This window comes from Chaetura pelagica, unplaced genomic scaffold, assembly GCF_000747805.2.
Source record: "Chaetura pelagica isolate M959 unplaced genomic scaffold, ChaPel_1.0 scaffold37, whole genome shotgun sequence".
Taxonomy (NCBI): Eukaryota; Metazoa; Chordata; class Aves; order Apodiformes; family Apodidae; genus Chaetura; species Chaetura pelagica.
In genome coordinates this window covers 970,994-992,281 of record NW_009954567.1, presented here as the reverse complement: position 1 = coordinate 992,281, position 21,288 = coordinate 970,994, and the positions used below count along the sequence as shown (strand labels likewise).

Here is a 21,288-nt window from a genome sequence, read left to right as displayed (position 1 = left end):
GAGAGTTACTTGGTTGCTTTCAAAATATTTTGTAGAATTACACAAAGTAGGTTCTAAGCAGAAGGAAAAAAAAATGGGGAACTTACTGTCAGAGGTAGGTGGTCCCTTAAGCTGTGGTTTTAGTTACACTTCCAGCAGTATTGCCTTTTATCTTCCACAAACAGTACCCATGTCTCTTCAGCTGACAGTGAAACTGCTGGTTCTGCAGAACTACAAATGAGACAACCCCAAACTAGGCCTAAACCAACTATCTTCCTCTTTAGATTTATTTATTTAGTTAGATCTAATCTCCAGTCCTGTTCATTCCACCAAGACAAGAAGACAAATGTGGGAGGAAAGACTGCAAGATTGAGCAGCAGGGAACTCATAACAGTGCTGAAGGCAAAGTACTGTGAATTCCTATCAGCAGCTCCAAGTTCACTACAGCTAGCAGGAGCCTCTTTCCCACTTGCAGGAAAATCCAGTTGGGCAACAAATGAGTCAGGTATCCTTGAAACAGCCTTCTGAGTTTCCAAGCAGCCATACCTTAGTTCCCAGAGATGTATAGTAATAATTGTTAATGCAACAGTGGCCTCATGGAAACTAACTGCAGTGTATTATAAAATACACAAACAGAATGAGGTTTGTCATGCAACTTTGGTTTTGATGTGAACTCTCGTGTTTGATAGCCTAGTCCAGAATACTGCATGTTGTATCAGTTTTTTAAAAGAAACCTCTAGAATAAGGTGAACGTAGATCAGATACCCAGTATAAACAAATCTAGGTAACAAGGACACTTAAGAAGCTAAGCAATTTGGAGGAAGTTATTGTAATGGAAACTGTCAGGCAGTACATTCAGATAGCACAATTGGTTTCATACTGTGCATTAAAAATGTTTATTGAGAGTGCAGTTCAGCTAAAAGGGGTGGAAATTGCATCAAAGAGGTTACTCACGTTCGTTCTTCTTCATGCCTTTTTTGCCTCCATTTTTAATAGTCAGATCAGCTTCCCCCTGGGTGTTCAGCCTCCTGAGCTGGAAGATCAGGATGGAGAGCAGAACAACCCCCCATAATCTAGGAGGAAGTAGTTAATGACGTGCTTCTGCACCTAGACACTCAGAAGTCTATGGGGCCATATGGGATTCACCCAGGAGTACAGAGGGAACTGGCAGAGTAGCTCGCTAAGCCTCTCTTCATCATTTATCAACAATCCTGGTCGAGAGGGGTGGTCCCAGATGACTGGAGTGTGCCCAGGTGGTCAAGAAGGCTGACACCATCCTGGCCTGCATCAGGAATAGTGTGGCCAGCAGGAGTAGGGAGGTGATCATGCCCCTCTACTCGGCATTGGTGAGGCTGCACCTTGAGCAGTGTGTGCAGTTCTGGGCCCCTCACTACAGGAAGGACATTGAGATGCTGGGGCATGTCAAGAGGAGAGCAGCAAGGCTGGTGGAGGGTCCAGAGAGTAAGTCATAAGAGGAGTGGCTGAGGAAACTGGGGTTATTTAGTTTGGAGAAGAGGAAGCTGAGAGGAGGCCTCATTGCCCACTACAGCTATCTAAAGGAGGTTGTAGCAAGGTCTTTTGACCTCTTTTCCCAAGTGAATAATGACAGGACCAAAGGAAATGGTGTGAAGGTGCCGCAGAGGAGGTTTAGATTGGACATGAGGAAGAATTTCTTTGCTGAAACAGTGGTCAGGCACTGCAACAGCCACAGAGGGGTTTGAGTCACCATCCCTGGAGGTATTCAAGAACCATGCAGATGTGGAACTTCAGGACATGCTCTAGTGAGTGAGATTGTAGGGTTGGTTTTTTTTGTGGGTACTATTTGGTGCTGGTTGTGTTTGTTTGGGGTTTTGCTGTGTGAGTGTGTGTTTAGTGGGTTTTTTTGGTCATAGGGTTTTTTGTTGTTGTTTTAGTGGGGTTTTTTTATGATGCTTGGACTCAGTTGATCTCAGAGGTCCTTTCCAACAACAACTGTTCTGTGATTCTGTGATTTTGCTCCTCTTCCTACAACTGTCCTTTAAGCTGTACTCACTTCAGCTGCACCCTTTACATATGTCATTTCTCCATCTATTTGTAATGTTTTCTGGTCATAAGCTTCACCTCTCAGTCCAGAAATGTCCTGTAGCTGCCAGAGAGAGCGGCAGAGCAGGCAGGAGCTGAGGGCAGAGTTATGAGGGTCAGGAATGCACAAGCCTGGGGATCAACAGTGATGGATAGATGGAGTCCTCCCTGGACATTAGCCATGGATGGGAGAAAAGGGAAGAAGAAACAGGAAGGAAGTTGACTTTGGTGATCCCTGACTTCACATGGAGCTTACATAGATATATGGAATGGAACATTTTGGTCAATTTTGCTGTCAGTGTAGTCCTCCCTACAGCAGGGTTACAGATACAACTCTTCTGCTTACTGTAGCAGAAGAGGCAGCAGTTTCAACAAATAGAGCAAAGTGACTTTGGTGTCTAAGCATAGCATTAACATTCCAGTATTTTCAGCCCACTAACTGGAAAACTTGCTGCTAGTTAAAAGAGAGCTTACTGAAAGGGGAAAAAAAAAAAAAAATCAGTAAAAGGAAAATTGGTTTAATCCTGGCTGAAACCAGCATAAGCACTTAAAAAATAAAACTCTATTCACTGATCCAAGCTTTTAAGCAAACCCTGAAGAGTCAGTAAGCAACAACTCTGTAAGCTCCAAATCATGCTGTCAAGTGAAATTCAGTATATGCTGTGTTTTGGAAGGATGATTTTTCTTTATGGAGTACTATGAAATATTCTGGATTCTTTGTTTATAGCCATAGTGCAGATAAAATAAAACTGATGATCTTCAGATTCGTTGGAGTTTTTTATCCTGAGGCATTAATACGATGAGCTAATGCAAGAGGATCGGCAATGTGCAGCTAGGAAGGCATAGAACAGTGTCAAGTGCTTAACTTCGGTTGGTGTAATTGCTGGGATTGGGCCTTTACAGTGTATTTCCCTGCAGATGCAGATGATACACACACCTCATCCTTTCTGTCTTGTCTTCCTTCATTACCACCCCATATTTCAAACATCCTTTCCGTGTCAGCCCTGGTTCTTTGTGTTTCCATGAGGCTGTCTGACTGACATGCTAAAGCATCAGTAAGTAGTCCCCCACTGAAAAAGCAGGTAGTTCTACCATTTTTATTTGAACAAAGAATCCTGGCTGACAGATTCTTCAGGAGGTAGCAGGGATGAGAGCTGTTAAAGCCACATTTGTTCAGCTCACATGAGACCACAGTAACTGCCATTTGAGGATTGTAATTCAGACTAAGTGGAATTCCATTAGCTTAAAAGCAATCCACTCCCCATTGTATGGCCAGGAGTGCTCTGAATACATACAATACGTTATTATTAATGCATTATTAAACTGTTTATTGCCTTTAATTCAAAAAGCCTAGACACAGTAGGCTGCAATAATCTGATCTTTGTTCTGGGAAATACACTGAAGATATACACTACATATATGTCTGTTGCAAAGTTTGAAGTAATTTAGTGAAATTTAGCTATCTGGTAACTGTGACAAGTTCTTATCTGTTACAAACTGGAAATACAACTCTTTTAAAAATCACACTGGTCTTACAGTGGAGAAGTAAGAAAGGAGTCCCATGCTTTGAAAGCAGGAAGATAAGACCCACATATAAATATACTTAATTTTCACATGGTGGACTTGCTTCTTAGCTGTAGTAGCTCAAATAAAACTAAGATTCCAAGCCTCAGTCTGTGCAAACCTGTTTCAGTTCCAATATAATCAACAGCATCCATCATATTCCTTTAATTTGTATTGCCTATTGCAGAGCTAAAAAAGACTCAGAATACAATTGTACATTGACCACATTACTTAAGTGAGTAATATAAAAAATACCGTCCTTGCTCCACTTGCCCTGTGATGTTTGCATTATGGAATGATGATTCTCAAGTGGCAAGTTGAAGGGATTTTTGGGAGCTTTTCAACGCAGGAGCTTTTGAAGGTGTGGGACTGTGTCAGTGTTAAATTTGTGATTCTTTTTTTTTTTTTTTTTAAGGTGAGAATAATTGACACAATCTAGAAGGAGACACATTCAAGAAATATGGAAGAGGATACCAAACCTCTCTTGGTTCCCGTGGGAAGTGATGAAAGCAATTACGGAATCATGAATATACAGTTTAATCCAGAAGACTTGAAGTGCAAAAGGTATGAGGAAGATTAAACCTGCATAATAATTATATAGCAATGAGCAGCTTAATCTTTGTTTTTGGCAACAGGACCCTACAAAGACAGAAGACTAACATTTGGAAACCAGGATCCGGGTTCAAACAGCTCTGGTATTTTAGACGAAGGAATAGCCCTGTGCAACCTCTTGAACCCTGTTTATGGTTTTTTTCCTAGTACGGTAGAGCAGTTCTTCTGAAGGAACTGAAGATGGCACTGTTGTATACAAAATCTTCTTGTTGGGGCCCACTTCAGCAAAAAATGATTTCTCGGTGACAGTGGTTTGCTGCTGTCTCAATCTGCAACTTTGGAAAGAGCCTATTTTCACGTTAGCCAAGAGCTAAACAATCTCTCTTTCCGAGCAAAGGAAGGATAAGGGTCTGAGCCCAGTGGAGCAAACAGAGGGCAGGTGTATGAGCATACAGAAGTGTGTATATTAAAGGTTAGGAAACAGCAGAGTATTTTAATGTGGGAAAAGGAAAGGTGCAAAATAGATTCTTCATTTATATTCTTTCTTAGGAGTGTCTGAGCCCCTCACGGCTTACCTTCCATAAGAAGACTGCTAGTTTACATGGCTTTTGGCAGCTCCTTATGTCAAAGGAAGTGTGTGTTCTCACTGAGGAGCAATGAATGGGTTTCAGGTGCTGTGGCGGTGCAGTAGTAACAAGAGAAGTTTACACCTTTGTGATACATGGAAGTGCCAAGACCCACTTTTCAAAAGTGAGGTTAGGTCCTGTTTCCTCATTGTGTGTGGGTTTTTTTGTGATTTCTTAGGTTTGGAAACTTGGCTTCGGAAAAGGTCATAGTATGTGGTATTTGGTTCCCTCCTCAAAACCAGAAATATGGGCTTGGATCCACAACCTCCAGCATTGTCTTTATTGCTCCTCCCTTGAGTAAATTCTCCCATTTTCTACAACCTAGTATTTTGCCTTCCAAGCATGCAGAGCCACAAGGAGGAAAGGTGCGAGTCCTGGGATATCAGGACTTCATTAGAGCTTCAGGGAGTAGCAGCTCCAGGTTTGTCGTGCTTTGAAATACCAAACGTGCAAGTGCAATAGTAGATCTCTGCTTAGTTTGCTCTTTTTAACTCTTAGATCAGATGTAGGTGGGTGGTCATTTTGATTTGATTAAGGTAGCCCTTGAAGTGTTCTTTGTCATTTGTTTGTATTTACTGTTTGCCTTTCTTACGCTCTTTTGTTCGGGTTGTTTGAGATTTGATGGCATTTACATAGTTATTTAGTTTTCTTAACAACTTGGAGGATTTGGGATTTTTGAAAGGCATGCTTTTCAGTGTTTATGTAAGAACAATGAGCTAATTGTTTTTTTGCGTTGTAGATTATTTTGTCTAGTATTCTTTTGCCAATTTGGGGAAAATACAAAGCCACTTCTAATCTTTTTAAAGAGGATGTTATTGCTCTTCACAATGATCCTAATTACTCACACTGTGTTAGGTGTGTTTTGCCCTTTTTGTAGGTGCCTTTAAAAACCAGAATGTCATTGCTGCAATGGCTTATTGATAATTACTGTATGCAAGAGAGGGAGTTTCCTTCCCCCCCTCCCTGGCTTCTCTTTAAATCTGTTTATTGTCAACAGATACTGCTGTTGTCTTCAGGAATACTTGAATCTTCAAAGAAAGAATGATGTTTTGTATTTGTTGTTTGCATATAAAAAGACTTGACAGTGCTCCTTTCTAAAGGGAGGTCAAGACTTTTCCCTTTTTCTGCTCTTTTCCCACTAGGTTTTTTGCTCAGGGCCCTATCCAACCTGGTCTTGAACACTTCCAGGGATAGGACTTCCACAACTTCTCTGGACAACCTGTACCAATGTCTCACCACTCTCACACTAAAGAATTTCCTCCTAATGTCTAACCTAAATTACCCCTTTTCCAGTTTCAATCCAGTACTCCTTGTCCTCTCACTACAAGCCCTTGTAAAAACTCTCACCCCAGCTTCCCTGTAGAATCCCCTGGTACTGGAAGGTGTCCCCAGAGCCTTGTTTTGTCCAGGCTGAACAGCCCCAACTCTCTCAGCCTGTCGTTGTAGGAAAGGTGCTCCAACCCTCAGATCATCTTTGTGGCCCTTCTTTGGACTTTGCTTCATGAGCTCCATGTCTGTCTTATGTTGGGGGCTCCAGAATTGTACACAATACTGTAGGTGGGGTCTCACAAGAGCATAGTAGAGGGGCAGAATCGCCTCCCTTGACCTGCTGGCCACACTTCTTTTGATGCAGCCCAGGACATGGTTGGGTTTCTGGGCTGCAGGCACACATTGCTGGCTCATGTAGAACTTCTCATCCGCTATCACTTCAAGTCCTTCTCCTCCAGACTTTTTGATCCATTCTCCACCCAGCCTGTACTTGCGCTTGAGATTGCTCCAACCCAGGTGCAGGACCTTGTGCTTGGCCCTGTTGAATTTCATGCAGTTTGCACGAGTCCACTTCTCAAGCCTGTCAAGGTCTCTCTGGATGGCATCCCTTCCCTCCAATGTGTGGACCTCACCACACAGGTCGTTGTCATCAGCAAACTTGCTGAGGGTGCACTCAATGTCACCATCCCTGTCACTGACAAAGATGTTAAGTAGCAATGGTCCAAGCCCTTACCCCTGGGGAAAACCACTTGTCAGAGGTCTCCATCTAGACATCAAGCCATTGATCACTATTCCTTGACTGTGACCATCCAGCCAGTTCCTTGCCCCATTGTAGAAGGCCATCAAATGAGGCAGGCAGAATTTGCTCTTGGTAAAGCTGTGTTGGCTGTCATAAATCACCCCTTTATTTTTCACATGCCTTAGCAGAGCCTTCAGGAGGATCTCCTCCAGATCATTCCAGGCACAGAGGTGAGACTGACTGGTCTGTAGTTCCCTGAGTCTTCCTTTTTTCCCTTCTTGAAAATGGGAGTTTTGTTTCCCCTTTTTCAGTCAGTGGGGATTTCTCCAGGTTGCCACGACTTCAAATATGATGGACAGAGGCTTTGCAACTTCATCAGCCAGTTCCTTGAGGAGTCATGGATGAATCCCATCGGGTCCCATAGACTTATGCACCTTCAGGTCCTTCAGATGGTCACGAACCTGCTCTTCTCCTTTATTTGGGAGATCTTCCTTTTCACAGTCCATGCCTTTACCTTCTTTAACTTAGACGGTGTGACCAGAGTCCTTGCCAGTGCAGACTGAGGCAATCAGTTCTACTGCCTAATTTTTCTGTTGCCATATACAGCATTCCTGTAATAGTTTGGTGGCTCAGTAAAACAATAAAGCCATAAGAATTTGCTACCTTTTTTTTCTGTGTAATAATTCTATTGCATCCCTGAGAAGGGATGTGGGCTGTCAATGAAATTTGTGCAGTAAGCTGAAGTGGCTCCTTGTCTTTTTGGAGAAGAAGAAAGGAGCTGTTAAGCATCCAGTAAATATGTTTATTTTATATTTATTTAAATGTGAAGTTTGTCTGATGTGAAGTCAAAAATAACATCACATATTCATGACATGAAAAGCTGTATTATGTTGGAGCAGATCAGTAGTCAGGATACTAGTTTTTATCAGGTGCACAGAAAGAGTTGGTTGTTGTTTGAAAGATAATTCAGCAAAGTACTTGGAAAACAATATTACTTAGTTTAAAACTTCTCAAAATAGGTATTCATTACACTGCTTCATTGCCCTGCAAGATGTAGTACAATTCTGAAAAAATCCAGAATAAAAGATGTAGCACCCTTATGGATGTTAGTAGTTGCAAATTGTATATATTTTGCCAAACAAATTTTCCTATTGTGCTGTTGCCCCAACCCTCCAAATCCAACAGTTGACCTTTGCCTACCACAATATCTGGAAATTACTTAATTCATGAGCATCAATTTTCACTTTCTTTGGTTACAAAAATTGCTGTTGAAGTTCATGGTGTGAGGAATTTTGGACAGAAGCCTTCTTCTGTCTTTTCCTGGACCAGCACTAGAATTCTTAACCATCGCTTTATATGAGTGGCAAATAACTAGCAGATGAGTGTAGCTGCAGGTTTTCTGGGACTGGTTTCTGAAGGACATGTGCAGGGTATGGTGTATGGGAGGTGTGGAACCTCCCGCAGAAGATCCTGCATCTTGTCCATACTTGTGCTGTGGAAAAAGCTGTGTTTCACTGGTGTGTAAAAAGAGCATTGTTTTCAGACCAGCTTTTGAAATATAAATTCTATTTGTGTATTTTAGTATGCATATAATAAATTATTTGGACACTGATCTATCTCAATGCATGGAAAACGGCTACGGTGTTTCGCATCAATTCCCCTCCCCCCAGATCACATTGTCCCACATCCTTCTAATAATAATTTTACCATGTGGGAAGATATTATGTGACTGCCTATGTAGATCAGTAAGTTTTCTGGGAATCTGTTGCGGCTGCTGATGCTTACATGTACAGGGTGGTTGTCTGCTGGACTTGTGGTTCCTAAAGAGAGTTTTCAAAAGTACATCCCAGATTGTATCCTGCCTGCTTCAGCTCTGAAAATCCCAGTGTTTGAGATCTTCAAGTACTTGAGAGCTTCTCAGACTTCCGAGTATGCTCTGCAACCAGTCTTTGATCTTGGTGTAGCTGGAGGCTGGGAAATTACCTTGATCCTAGCCAGAGTGCTCCCCTTTCCTACTGGAGATGAGGGAGGAAGGTTGCATCCCAGGCTGCCCACAGAGCTTCCAAGTCAGACTGATGCTTTCAGGAGGTCTCTAAAAACCATAAAACTGGTGGGTGAACAGTCTATTTTAGCATAGTCACTTGCTCAGTAAGACTAGAAATGCACTGGTACCCTGAGAGGATTAAAATTATTAGCTGCTTTAGACAATTTTCAATCTAAACATATACACCAGAAGGGATCAAGAGGGGAAGGAGCCCAAGTACTGGCAGCATTAAACGTGTGCACTTCTCAGGAAGCAGCAGCAACAGATACAGAGAAATTCTTTGGGATGGTTTACTTGTTTTTTTCCTCACCCATACATTAAATTCTAGATCATACCCTTCTGTTTTGTGCTGGACTATAAGCTGCTTGTTCAATCCAGACTTTGTTCATAATACTGAAGAAAATGAAATATCTTTCTCTAAAGTGTATTTTACATACAGTCATATACATATTTGCTAGAAGTGAAGTATTTTATTGATATTTGGTCATTGGCTAACAACACTGCTTTCCCTATAACTGTAGATGATGTATTCATTTTCCTGTTATTTTAGTTTTTAAATCATCCATGGCTTTAACTTGGATTGCTTTAAAAAATAACCTGCCATTGTTTTCCAGTCCAGAAGAATTTTCTTTGACAGAATTTTCTTTTCCATGTCAGAGTTGTTCAACACCATTTTGAAGGAAATGCTTGCCACAGATATTCTTGCTTTGAAGCAGACTTTGTCTCAGTGTAATTTTTCCACAGTAGCAATGGAAGATTATGGAGATGTACTAATAATATTAACTGGAGAGTGAGAAAGAGTAGTCCTCATTAAGCTCTTCAGACTATGCAGGTGCTGTATAATTAGAAAAAAGCATTCTTTTTGTGTTGTAAATGTGATGTGTGACAGTGATTCAAAAAGAAAACAGCAGAGAGCTCATTGGGGAGAGAGGGAATTGAATGTATTGCATTTCCTGTTTTCATAGCTACAGTCATGTTTTACTGGTCCTCTAATGAAATATTTTTTAGCAGTGTCCAATGATCGCATCAGCCCAATAAATTTTAAGCTAAAACAAGTGAACTCCTTTACAGCTGAATATTTTTGTATGTTACGTACCTATGGAATTAGTTAGTCCTCTATGCCTCTGACTTGAGTAATAAAGCTTAAAATTTATTCCTGTTTAATTGTAGTATCTTTCTTAATCGTTTATAAGAACACCACAGAAGTCCACACATAAAACAGGGATTTCCCCTTTTATGTCATGGAGAGAATAAGAGTTTATTGAGAATGTTGTAGAATTTGAAAGTGTGTTAACTTTCATTGCAGCAAGTAGGAGACGGCTTAGCACGCCTAAGCCATTTTTTCCATGATGAAGGAAGGTGTAAGAATGAAGTCTAAAATAAAGGGAAGAATGAATTTGTGAAGAAGAAAGTTGTTTTTCTCTTTTTTTTTCTACTTTTGACTGTCAGTTTTTATTAATCCCATAAATACTCATACCTGCTGTATCCCCTTAAGTACACATGAATAAGGATCTACCTTAAGAGGTGTATTTCTTTTCTTCCTTCTAGAGAAAAGGTGGTGCTGTGGTGCAAATCCTTAATGATTCACTGGGAAAGGGAATGAGGCCTTTGTCAAGGAATTGAGAGCTGGGGCAGGAGGGGTTGTCCAAGCTCTGTTGTAGTCTGAGCCAGAAATGGGTGGTGGAAAACAGTCAATTCAAATAGGCTTTGCTAATTTTACAGGGAAAATGGCATGGATTTATTGCTGACATAATTTCTGCGTTTGGTAGCCTGAAACATGTGCTCTGTATTTGTGTGAGGTCTGGTTTGGGGATGGCCCTTGTTTCTCAGTGATTTAAACATCAGCCTGGAAGAAGTTGTTCAGAAAGCTGTTGAGATTGCTTTAGGAGTTAAAAGCCCCGATGAAAGGGGAAAAAAACCCAAAAGCCTGTATCAAGGCTTACAGGTCACCAGTATTCCCTCTCTTGTTACAGAAAGTGAATGCCACATTTAGGCAACAGTATAGTATGTCTATATGCAAGTAAATTGTACTTGATTAAAAAAAAATAGATCTCTACAATATCTTTGTTAGGGTACTATCTCTGGTACAACCCCTTGCATGAAGGTAGATTTATGTTGTGTTGTAAATTTAGGAGCACCTTTCACTCTGATTGCTCAGTGCCGGTGTGTGTGCAGAGAAAAATGGGGGAAAGGGGCGTGGGTTCTCTCTTCTTTAGCGGCTGTGTCTGTGCCTGTAGTCTAACTTAACTAAGGAAGAGGGAAGGGAGACCATTAACGCGTTCTCGATCTTTGTGTGAGAGATGTAGGACCTATGTTGATGACAGTCCTGTTCTCCATTATTACCCTGATTAAATCTTAAGGGAAGTTGTGGAGTAGTTCAGAACTGCATATGGACATCTGTTGTTCGGTGTTCTGTGACAAATTCCCTTCCTGGTTGTGTTTGCTTAAAAATAGTATGAGCACATGGACTTCTTTGGGCTTGGTTCGTTCCCACTAAACACAATTTCATACAGTGTTTTTGGCTCTATTAGTAGTTTCTAGCCTTTTCACAGGTGGTCCTCATTACCACTTCTCATTCCTTTCTTATTCTCCGTCTTTTTTTGCTTCTGCATTCTCATGCTTTCAGTTCCTAACTCTGTTCCTCATCAGTAGTTCTAGCAACACCAGTTATAAGCATTAATAAGCTTGGCCAAGCTTATTAACATATAGTTTTGGTGTGACTCACTGTTGAGAACTAATGGAGTGGTTTTAGGTCTGAATTTTGTTGTTAGGTTGCCCTACAGAATCTGGGCAAGAGGCCATTTTAATATGGATGGTATAAACACATGGCTCTTTCATGCATGGACGGCAGCTTCCCTCATGGCAGTGGTATTTTTCATTTGCGTTGTGTCAGCGAATGAGAGACTCATCCAGAGCGATGCCAAGCTGTTCTCTGAGCTCTTGATTTCTGGGATTTTAATGGTTTCCTTTTTTTCTTTCTTTCTTTTTCCCTTTAGACCATTTCATGTGGAGCCTACAAACATAGTCAGTGTGAATGATGAGATGCAAAGAGTCACAGATGAAGCTTCAGCAATGAATAAGCGGATTCATTACTACAGCAGGCTCACATCTCCTGCAGACAGAGCATTGGTAAGGCAAAGACAGGGCCAAATCAAGTGAGTGGTCTCTGGCATGTTGGGTCTTCCACAGCCTAGGTTTATAACAGAAGCACAAATAAAGGTAAGGGAACAATTGCTCTGCAGCTTGCTTTGCAGTATGTGTCTAGCAGCTGAGTGCCTTATTCAACCTCTTGTGTTTTCACAAGTTTTGATGGCCTTGTGCAGTTCCTTCACCATCCAAAGAAAACATACAAACAGCTTAGTTTTTTTAAACAGTGGTCCAAGCTGCCCAGATGTGTGTACTCATTTCTCCCATCTATAAGAGAGTTTAAGCAGTTGTCAGCTGCTGTGATAGAGCTAGCATGGTCTGTGCATAGTATGTTACAGGTATTTTGCTGAAGAAAAATCTGGTTTTCTGCTATCTAGCTGAAAAACCTTTGAACTTTTTATTTCATTGGGAGAAATTTTTCTCATGAATGAACTGGCTGCTCATGGCTTTGACGGGCATGTACTCTACTGGGTAAAACACTGGCTGGATGGCTGGGCCCAGAGAGTGGTGGTGAACGGAGTGAAATCCAGCTGACAGCCCATCACAAGTGGGGTTCCTCAGGACCACTTCTGTTTAACATCTTTATCGGCAGTCTTGATGAGGAGATAGAATGCACCCTCAGTAAGTTTGCAGACACACCAAGTTGGGAGGGAGTCTTGATCTGCCTAAGGGTAGGGAGGCTTTACAGAGAGACTTGGACAGACTGGGTGGATCAGCGAAGGTCAATTGTATGAAGCTTAACAAGGCCAAGTGTCAGGTCCTGCGTCTGAACCACAACAACCTCATGCAGTGCTACAGGCTTGGGGAACAGTGACTGGACAGCTGTCCAGCAGAAAGGAATCTGGGGGTTCTGATTGATAAACAGCTGAATATGAGCCAGCAGTGTGCCCAGGTGGCCAAGAAAGCCAATGGCATCCTGGCCTGTACTAGAAATAGTGTGACCAGCAGGACCAGGGAGGTGATCATCCCTCTGTACTCAGTGTTTGCAAGGCCACACCTCCAATATTGTGTCCAGTTTTGGGCACCTCAATACAAGAAGGACACTGGGGTGCTGGAGTATGTCCAAAGAAGGACAGTGAAGCTGGTGAAGGGCCTTGAGAGCAAGTCATATGAGGAGTGGCTGAGGGAATGGGCTGTTTACTCTGAAGTAAAGGAGGCTGAGGGGAAACCTCATCAGCCTCTACAACTGCTTGAAGGGACAAAGTGAAGAGGTAGGCACTGGTCTCTTCTCACAAGTAACTGGTGATGGAACGAGGAGATAGCCTCAAGCTGCACCCGGGGAGGTTTAGACTAGACATTAGGAAGAACTTTTTCACTGAAAGGATTGTCAGACATTGGAACGTGCTGTCCTGGGAGGTGGTTGAGTCACCATCCCTGGATGTGTTTAAAAGTTGTCTAGATGTGGTGCTTGGGAATATGGCTTAGTGCTGAACTTGAAAGAGAAGGGTTAATGGTTGGACTCACTGATCTTAAAGGTCTTTTCCAAACAAAGTGATTCTGTGGTGCAATCCAACCTTTTTTTTGTTTTTAATGTACTTTCCTGTAAAGATTTTGTGATTTACAACAGATGGCTTGCTATATTTGGGACAATAGTTAGTTTTGTGTCACTAATAAGTCTTGTTTTTTATCCATTTGTTAGATTGCTCCTGATCACGTACTTCCAGCTCCTGATGAAATCTATGTGTACAGTCCATTAGGAACTGCTTTTAAAGTTGACAGTTGCACAGATGGCTATGGTAAAAACTCCAGTATAGTGACAATGTATGTTAAGCACCTTGCCATATATTAGCCAGAAAATGCATTATTATCGAGTGTTCTGTATTGTATGTGTAACTTGTAGCTAAGAGGATAGTATGAGGTAAGACTGCTTCTTAAAGTATTCACTGGCTTTTAAAATTTCTTCCTAGATTTATGATATGGAATACAATGATGGGTACCTCTATATTAAGTATCCCGTGGGGAATAAAACAGGTAAAACTATGAAAAATGTCTGTTTATGAAAATATTTTTGGCAGCATGGTTTGCTCTTCATTTTTCTATAGTGTGATTGATAAAACTGTATTTCTCCATCTCAACAGGCAGGCTTTACTTCTGGAATCATTCTCATCTTACTGATGGGCATTTTGACTCTCTATTGCTGCTACAGAGTTGTGAAATCCCGGAAAATGATCCGTAAGAAATACAAAGCTTCGTAACACCAGTATTTTCACTAATAAAATAATATAAATAACTGAGATGTAATAGAGCCTCAGTTTGTCTCTATCTTTACTATAGACCTGAACTGCAAATAAATGCTGTTCCTTTGAGTGTCTCTAAACTTCTGTAGTCTGGTTCTAAGCTCTGTAAGCTTAATGTGGGTCTTCCTTTATTAGACTTTCCTTCAGTTCCTTGGGACCTATGTGTTATAGGCAAACCCAAACTCGTAGAAAGCAGGGTTTCAGATGTTCATCTACTAAGCTTTGGGAGACTTATGGAGTTAGAGGCTTCCCTTCTTCTCCATAGGCACTGTCCAGTTGTCTCCCAGTATTTCTGATCATGTTCTCCAGTGAAACAGCATGGGCTGTAGCTGCATCCACTTGAGTTGTGTGCCTGCACTGCCATAATATTTTTATATATTCTGTGTTGGAAGCAATTTATGGACAGTTGTCTCACTAACGGTGGTTGTACTCAGAATGTGCTTCTATTGTTCAAAACACATATTGCAGCTCTTGTAGTTGGTACTTATATGCAGAAGCTAACCCCTCACTTGCCAAAGTAAAGGCACCTAGGACCTCCAATTTGTAACAACTCATTTCAGGACATTGTTGAGGACTAGTTCATGATCTGGCCCACTTTTCCATAACTGCTGCAAAAGGCTTTGGCTACAAATGTCTGTCTGCATTTTTCCACCATGTCTTTTTCCAGTGCTTCTGGAAGTACTCAAAAGGGTAGTATGACCACAATAAAAGCCTCTGCGTTTTCAAACTCCTTCAGTCAAATGCCTAGTGAGTGTTATACTTTGAAGTTAACAGCAGTCATCTTAGCCTTTGGAAGTAGTGTGAACTTGTGTCAGAAAGTTGTGAAGCAAGAACACATCCTGTCATGATGAGTTCAACTGAGTTTTATATAACATTTTATTTATATATGGGTTTGGGGGGGGGATTTGTATCTTTTTCAGCTTTAATAGATACCTCAAACTGGGAATTCCCAGATGTTTGCAAGTATTACTTTGGATCTTTTGGTCAATGGTCAAGCCTCTTATTTTCTATGGTATCGCTTGTTGGAGCCATGGTTGTTTATTGGGTGCTTATGTCCAATTTTCTGTTCAACACAGGAAGGTTTATATACAGTAAGTATACATTTTTTGTTGAAGTTACTGATCTATTGTGGAAAGATCCAACTTTATACTTTGCTTTAAAAGGATTATCCATTTTCTTAATCTAGATTTTTTCTGATAATTTGTGCGAAAAATCAAGTGAGAATAAATAACTGTATGTGAAATTATGGGCACAGCATAAATGTTTTCAAAGCCAGTTTCTCAAGAGTGGTTTTAATGAAAGAAAAGGTACTGATTATCTGAGTTCCAAGTCAGTAATGAGACTTTTTGGTGTAGTTTAAACAATCCAACCCGGGTTGCTTGTTTCCACTTTGTATTTTCACTCCCCCTTTTGTTTGCATGAGTGTCAGTACTTGAACAGCCATATAACAAGCTATGCTGTTGAAATTATTAAGGTTAATGAAAAAAAATCTAGTTTTATTCTAGATTTCTGCAAATACACTTAAGAGTGCTGCCATGTAGAAGATGTCAGCAAGCATCCCTAGAGGAACAGTGATCTGTAGCACAGTGAAAAGATGATTGTTAAACTGGCGTTGCTACAAAAGAGAGCACACTGGTTATTTACACACTTGTACATGCACAGACACACAAGCTTTTGTGGATACAGTCAATAAGGAATGTAGAGTTGTGAGAATAAATTAAAGCTTTGAAAATCTGAATCGCAGCATTGAATAGCACTACTAAGATTTCATAGTTTCTGTTTTGAAGGTAATTGGCAAATCTCTGGGGCACATAATAGCACACTTTTACTTCTTAAACAATGTTTAATTAGAACTCCCACCATCCCTGAAGGACTTACTTTACTTCATTGGTTAATTGGTTGTTAAGGCCATTTCATTTTAGATTTTGGGTTTTTTTTAAATAATGTTAGCACTTTAATCCTAAATTATTCTAAACCAAATAACTCAAATTCTCTTAAGCAAACTTCTGAATTATCAAACAAGTTCCTTTCATAGGAAAATAATCCTGCTTTTCCCTGAGATTGACATGTTATTTTATCACTTACCTGTATTTGCTAGGGGTTCTTATTTAAGTTGTTTGCTCTGTGATAACTTTAATAATTGGATTCTTGTCCTAGCTTTCATTGTGACTACTTAATTACTAAGTTATAAAATGCATAATAGGGTGTAGGTCTGACACAATGGCATCTTACAGCTGTGCATCATTCTAAGCAGACTCCTGTTTTTAATTCTGGTACATTTAGATGACTGTTGAAAAAATTTGCACACACAAATTAGGTGGGGACAAAGAGATTTCCTGTGGGACGATGATGTAGAAATTAGCAATAAGTGAAGAATGGAAGACTGTATGCCAGTTATTATATCCTGACTTTTTGTTTTTTAACATGATGTCCCATGCTTTTGTTCTAGTTTGGTTTTATGAAACAAATAAATCTGCAAATGCAATTGCTATTTTTAAAACACTTTTTCAAGTGTAGCGAAAACAAAAGTTGGCTATCCATCTGTAATTTTAAAGCTCTAGTTCTGTAAGAGCTATCAATTCTTGTGGTGGCTTCACTTTTTTTTTTTTTAAGTAGCAACACAAAACAGTGGTGAAGTGAGGAGGTGAGGAATGATTTTAATTAAATCTTCTGATTGTTGTATACACTGAACAGATACCAATGAGTATGAGAAAGTTGTGATTCAGGGTGTCTAAATCAAAATGAAGAAACAAAAAATACTTTTCTTCCCACAAGACCTTTTGCTTTCTATGTGAGAAACAAGCTTCTGTTAATTGCATTTAAAAAATCTGAGGCTGTTGCTCCAGTTGGTATTCTGTGTGCATAATAGTTCCACAGGCAGCAGGAGCAAATTTTAACCAGAGACACACTAATGAAATTTCCAAGCTGATGGGCATTTTCTGTGAGTATATATGCTTAAATATAAGGAAGCTGCTATCCAGTAATCTCATACTGGTGAAGCTGCAGAAGCTCAAAAATATCTAGTGCAGCAGAGCAGTAAAGTAGCACAGGAGTGTATTCCAAGCAAAATACTACTAGAGATGACTGTGGACAATGAGAGCTTTTTCTAGAGATTCCCTTAATTAAAATAAAACATGGAAAAATCATTCCACAGAGTGTCTTCTGAAAACAGAATTAAAAGAATAAGTAGGGAAATGTTTGTCCATGTGGACAAAGGGTATGGTTGCATGCACTTTTTTTCTGTCCCAGAAGAGGCTGATACTAAGATGTATCTTCTCATTAACCTGCTGTACAGCACTGCAGACAGAGGAGCTGGGACAAGCAGAGAGGTGCGCTGCAGGAACAAGAATGAGCAGCTGGGAGGGGAGGCTTGGAAACTTCATGAATGGACAGGGCTGTTGAGGAGAAAGTAGTGCAGTGGGGAGCTAATTTAAACACTTCTGAAAGGAAGTTTTAAAATATCTACTTGGTGTTGGGGGGAGTGCAAGCTGCTATATTGTGGATCTGATGTAATTTTCTAAAATACTTCCTTCCTACATCTTTATCAAGTCAACAGATAAAAACCTAGTAGCAGATTTGGGACATTGATAGTAAATTTTTTTTCTTCTCTTCAGACTTTGTTCATGACATAAACGTAACAGATATTGTTCCTGGCACAAACGGAAGTAACAAAGGTAAGAAGCATTTATTAATGCTGTGTTTCCTGGTTTGCAGAGCAGCTTTAAAGGGAAATCATCATGTTTCCATGCCTAGCCACCTCCCAGTTGTAATGTGTATATTGTAAGTTCTAACTACCTGTTTTTAAAAAAAACTTTAGTTTTCTATGTGAGATTTGTACTTCCCCAAGTAACCACACACTTGAAAAGCTTAATAATTTTTTTTAAAAAAAAAAAAAAAAAAAAAAAAAAAAAAAAAAAAAAAAAAAAAAAAAAAAAAAAAAAAAAAAAAAAAAAAAAAAAAAAAAAAAAAAAAAAAAAAAAAAAAAAAAAAAAAAAAAAAAAAAAAAAAAAAAAAAAAAAAAAAAAAAAAAAAGGAGGTGGGGATAAGGATTAAAAAGCAAATCACAAGTTTATGTATAGCTCTTCTGTGAAGCCATGAGTTTCAGACCTTTTGACAGTAGTTGCACCATGGGGAATTGCCTTAAGGGATTTTAATTTTTGCACCCTAAAACAGAGGCATATCAGATCTGTTTACTGTTTAAAATCTTGGCTGGTTCATCTTTGCTCCTAACCACTTCCGTAGCAACATTCTTATTTTAATAAAAGCTGTAAAAGCAACTTCAGTGATACTGAGTGCAAAACAGAACAAGTGTCAGGCTATCAGCAGTCCACTTGCTTTGAGGCAACATTTTCGGAGCTAAGGGAAGAAACTGCAGTCAAGTGTGAAGCTGCCTTTGGTCTGCTGGGAGTTCATAAGTAGGCAGAATAATGTAGAATGAAGGCAGGTCAGCTTTTGATCTTCCTGCCTATATATAGTAACTGAACTTGTTCTTTGTTATGAAGAGGATTTTCTCTGTCTTGGGTGCTTATGGGAATCAGGAAACATTTCAGTAGGAGCCAGACAGCTGTGTGTCACACTAGCTGCAGCCATGTTTCTGGAGAGCAGATGTTTGGAGTCAGGCAAAGGAGTTGAGAAATAATTCTGGAAAACAGTTGGTTTGTATTTGAGCTAGTGTTGAATCCTGTTTTCCCTGCAGTCCTTACCAGCAAGGCACCAATAGCTGTTGTGCTGCTCTTTCTCTTGTGCTGTCTCCTGCTTCTGATGTTCTGTCCCATCCCTGTGCAGCAGGGGGTATAACTTGGTGACAAAGTATATGACAGTATTCCACAGCATCCTCCAGCAAATGGAAGATGTAAAGCAGCTGCTTCACAAAATTAAGGGCTGCCAGATGCTTAAATGGCTCTTGGCAGGGCATTCAGGGCTACTGAGGAGATCAGTCAGAACAAAACAATTTTTCAGAGTCTGTGAAACAGTCCTTGTAAAAGCAATGGAGAGAAAGCAAATGAGGGAAGTAAAGAAATACACTGTTCTCTCAAGAAATTTGATGGAACACTTCTCACATTTTTGCCTTTGTAGCGGAACATATGTACTGCCAATGTTGGAAGGGGACTGTCAAGTATAGTGGGATGCCAAAATTTAAAATAAGACATTATGAGGAAAAAAAACCAGGTTCCTATTTCAACACACAGCCTTGTAGGCATGTATTAAAAATAAATGCTGATAATAACAAACATCAAATAAACACATTTTTATCAAGGGATCTTTTTGCTTGATTGGTTTGGTTCCAGTCACTTGCTCTGATGCTGCCATTGATCAGCCACCATGTAACAGGAGCGTGACATTCCCTTTTGGCAGCATTATGGGTGCATATCTTAAAATTTCTTCTGTTGTCTTGTCTAGCAGTGGTGTACTTGCACCTGGCATGGCACCGAGATGGTACATGCATTCATGACCAGTTTGCTTCAATACATGGGTGTTACACCTGCCAACTGTTGTCATAGCTTTCTTGTCATCCTTTGTATATTCTCAGAGCAATGTACAGGCTCTTCAGTACACAGATGTGCTGGCATCTTGATTCATACAATATTACTGAAGTACGCAGGGACAGATTACAATGTTAAATATGCAACCAGATGCAGAGATGTGTTGGTATGACTTGGTTCCAGCAGGTGCATGTAACACACCTAGTCATAGGTATGTGACCTTGAAGGCTGTTCCTATGCCACAATTCAGACAAATAAAGCATCTTTGTCAGGCTCGGATGAAAGTGCCAGAGCAAGTGTCAGCTCAGCGTCCCAGGTCCTAGCAGAGGAAACTTAGTGGTGAACTCCTGATTTAAAAAAAAACACAACAGAAATGAGAAGCTGAGTTGTGAGACATTGCTTTTGAGTTGTCCTCTTCCCCATAGGTAGAACACTCTCCAGAAATAATGGCATCTTGGCTGTGAAGATTCTGTAAAACCTTTTTATCTGGACATATTTTCTTTTCCTTTCTTTCAGTCATTTGTCCAAGTGCTGCTAGAGGTCACCCACCACAGAACAGCAGTGTGATGTTATCTTCTGGCAACAGTACAGGTTTTGAACTCTTCGAGGAATGGTGGAACAAATCAGAAACAGTACCATTTTACCTGATCGTTGTTCTTCTACCCCTGCTAAATCTGAAGTCTCCATCCTTCTTTGCAAAGTTTAATGTCCTAGGTAGGTAACAAATACTATTAAAGCATTGTTTCATTGTTGATAAAATGTACAGAATGTGAAAGCTACTACAGTGAAAAGAATAATGGAATCCTAGAATAGAATAATTGAATTGTTAAGGTTGGAAAAGACTTTTAAGGTTATTGAGTCCAACTGCTAACCCAGCACTGCCAAGTCAACCATGAAAGCATGTCCCTAAGTGCCACATCGACACATCTTTTAAATGCCTCCAGGAATGGTGACTCCATCTGGTGATGGTGACTTCCCTGGGCACCCTGTTCCAATGCTTGACATATCTCTCAGTGAAGAAATTTTTCCTAATATCCAATGTAAATGTCCCCTGTCATAACTTCAGGCCATTTCCTCTTGACCTATCACTTGCTACCTGAGAAGAGAGGCCAACACCTGCTTCCCTACAACGTCCTTTCAAGTAGTTGTAGGGAGCCATAAGGTGTCCCCTCAGCCTCCTCTTCTTCAGACTAAACCAAATTCCCTCAGAAGCCCCTCCTAAGACTTGTGTTCTAGACCCTCATTGCCTGTCTTTGGACACATTCCATCACCTCAATGTCCTTCTTGTAGTGAGGTGCCCAAAACTGCACACAGTACTCAAGGTGCAGCCTCACCAGTGCTGAGTACAGGGGGACAATCACCTCTCTACTTCTGCTGGTCACACTATTTCTAATACAAGCCAGGATGCCATTGGCTTTCTTGGCCACCTGGGCACACTGCTGGCTCATGTTCAGCTGACTGTTGACCAACACCCCCAGGGCCTTTTCTTCCAGGCAACTTTTTTAGCCACTCTTCCAGTAGTTTGCTGGCAACCAGTATTATGTCTCAGAGTAATTTGTTGCTTGATTTCTTAATCACCCACAGGCTT

The 21,288-nt window shown here is 40.4% G+C and overlaps 1 protein-coding gene across 1 annotated transcript in view; it reads left to right on the top strand.

Moving 5' to 3' along the window:
* The first annotated feature begins 4,022 nt into the window (after window positions 1-4,022).
* SLC38A9 (solute carrier family 38, member 9) overlaps window positions 4,023-21,288 on the top strand; it is a 38,069-nt gene continuing 20,803 nt past the window's right edge. Inside the window, exons 1-8 of the mRNA XM_010005342.1 lie at window positions 4,023-4,167; window positions 11,830-11,962; window positions 13,620-13,741; window positions 13,888-13,951; window positions 14,059-14,152; window positions 15,138-15,308; window positions 17,832-17,891; window positions 20,217-20,414. Of these exons, the coding sequence (XP_010003644.1) occupies window positions 4,064-4,167; window positions 11,830-11,962; window positions 13,620-13,741; window positions 13,888-13,951; window positions 14,059-14,152; window positions 15,138-15,308; window positions 17,832-17,891; window positions 20,217-20,414 (946 nt within the window). The 5' untranslated portion in view covers window positions 4,023-4,063. The remainder of the gene's footprint in view (window positions 4,168-11,829; window positions 11,963-13,619; window positions 13,742-13,887; window positions 13,952-14,058; window positions 14,153-15,137; window positions 15,309-17,831; window positions 17,892-20,216; window positions 20,415-21,288) is intronic.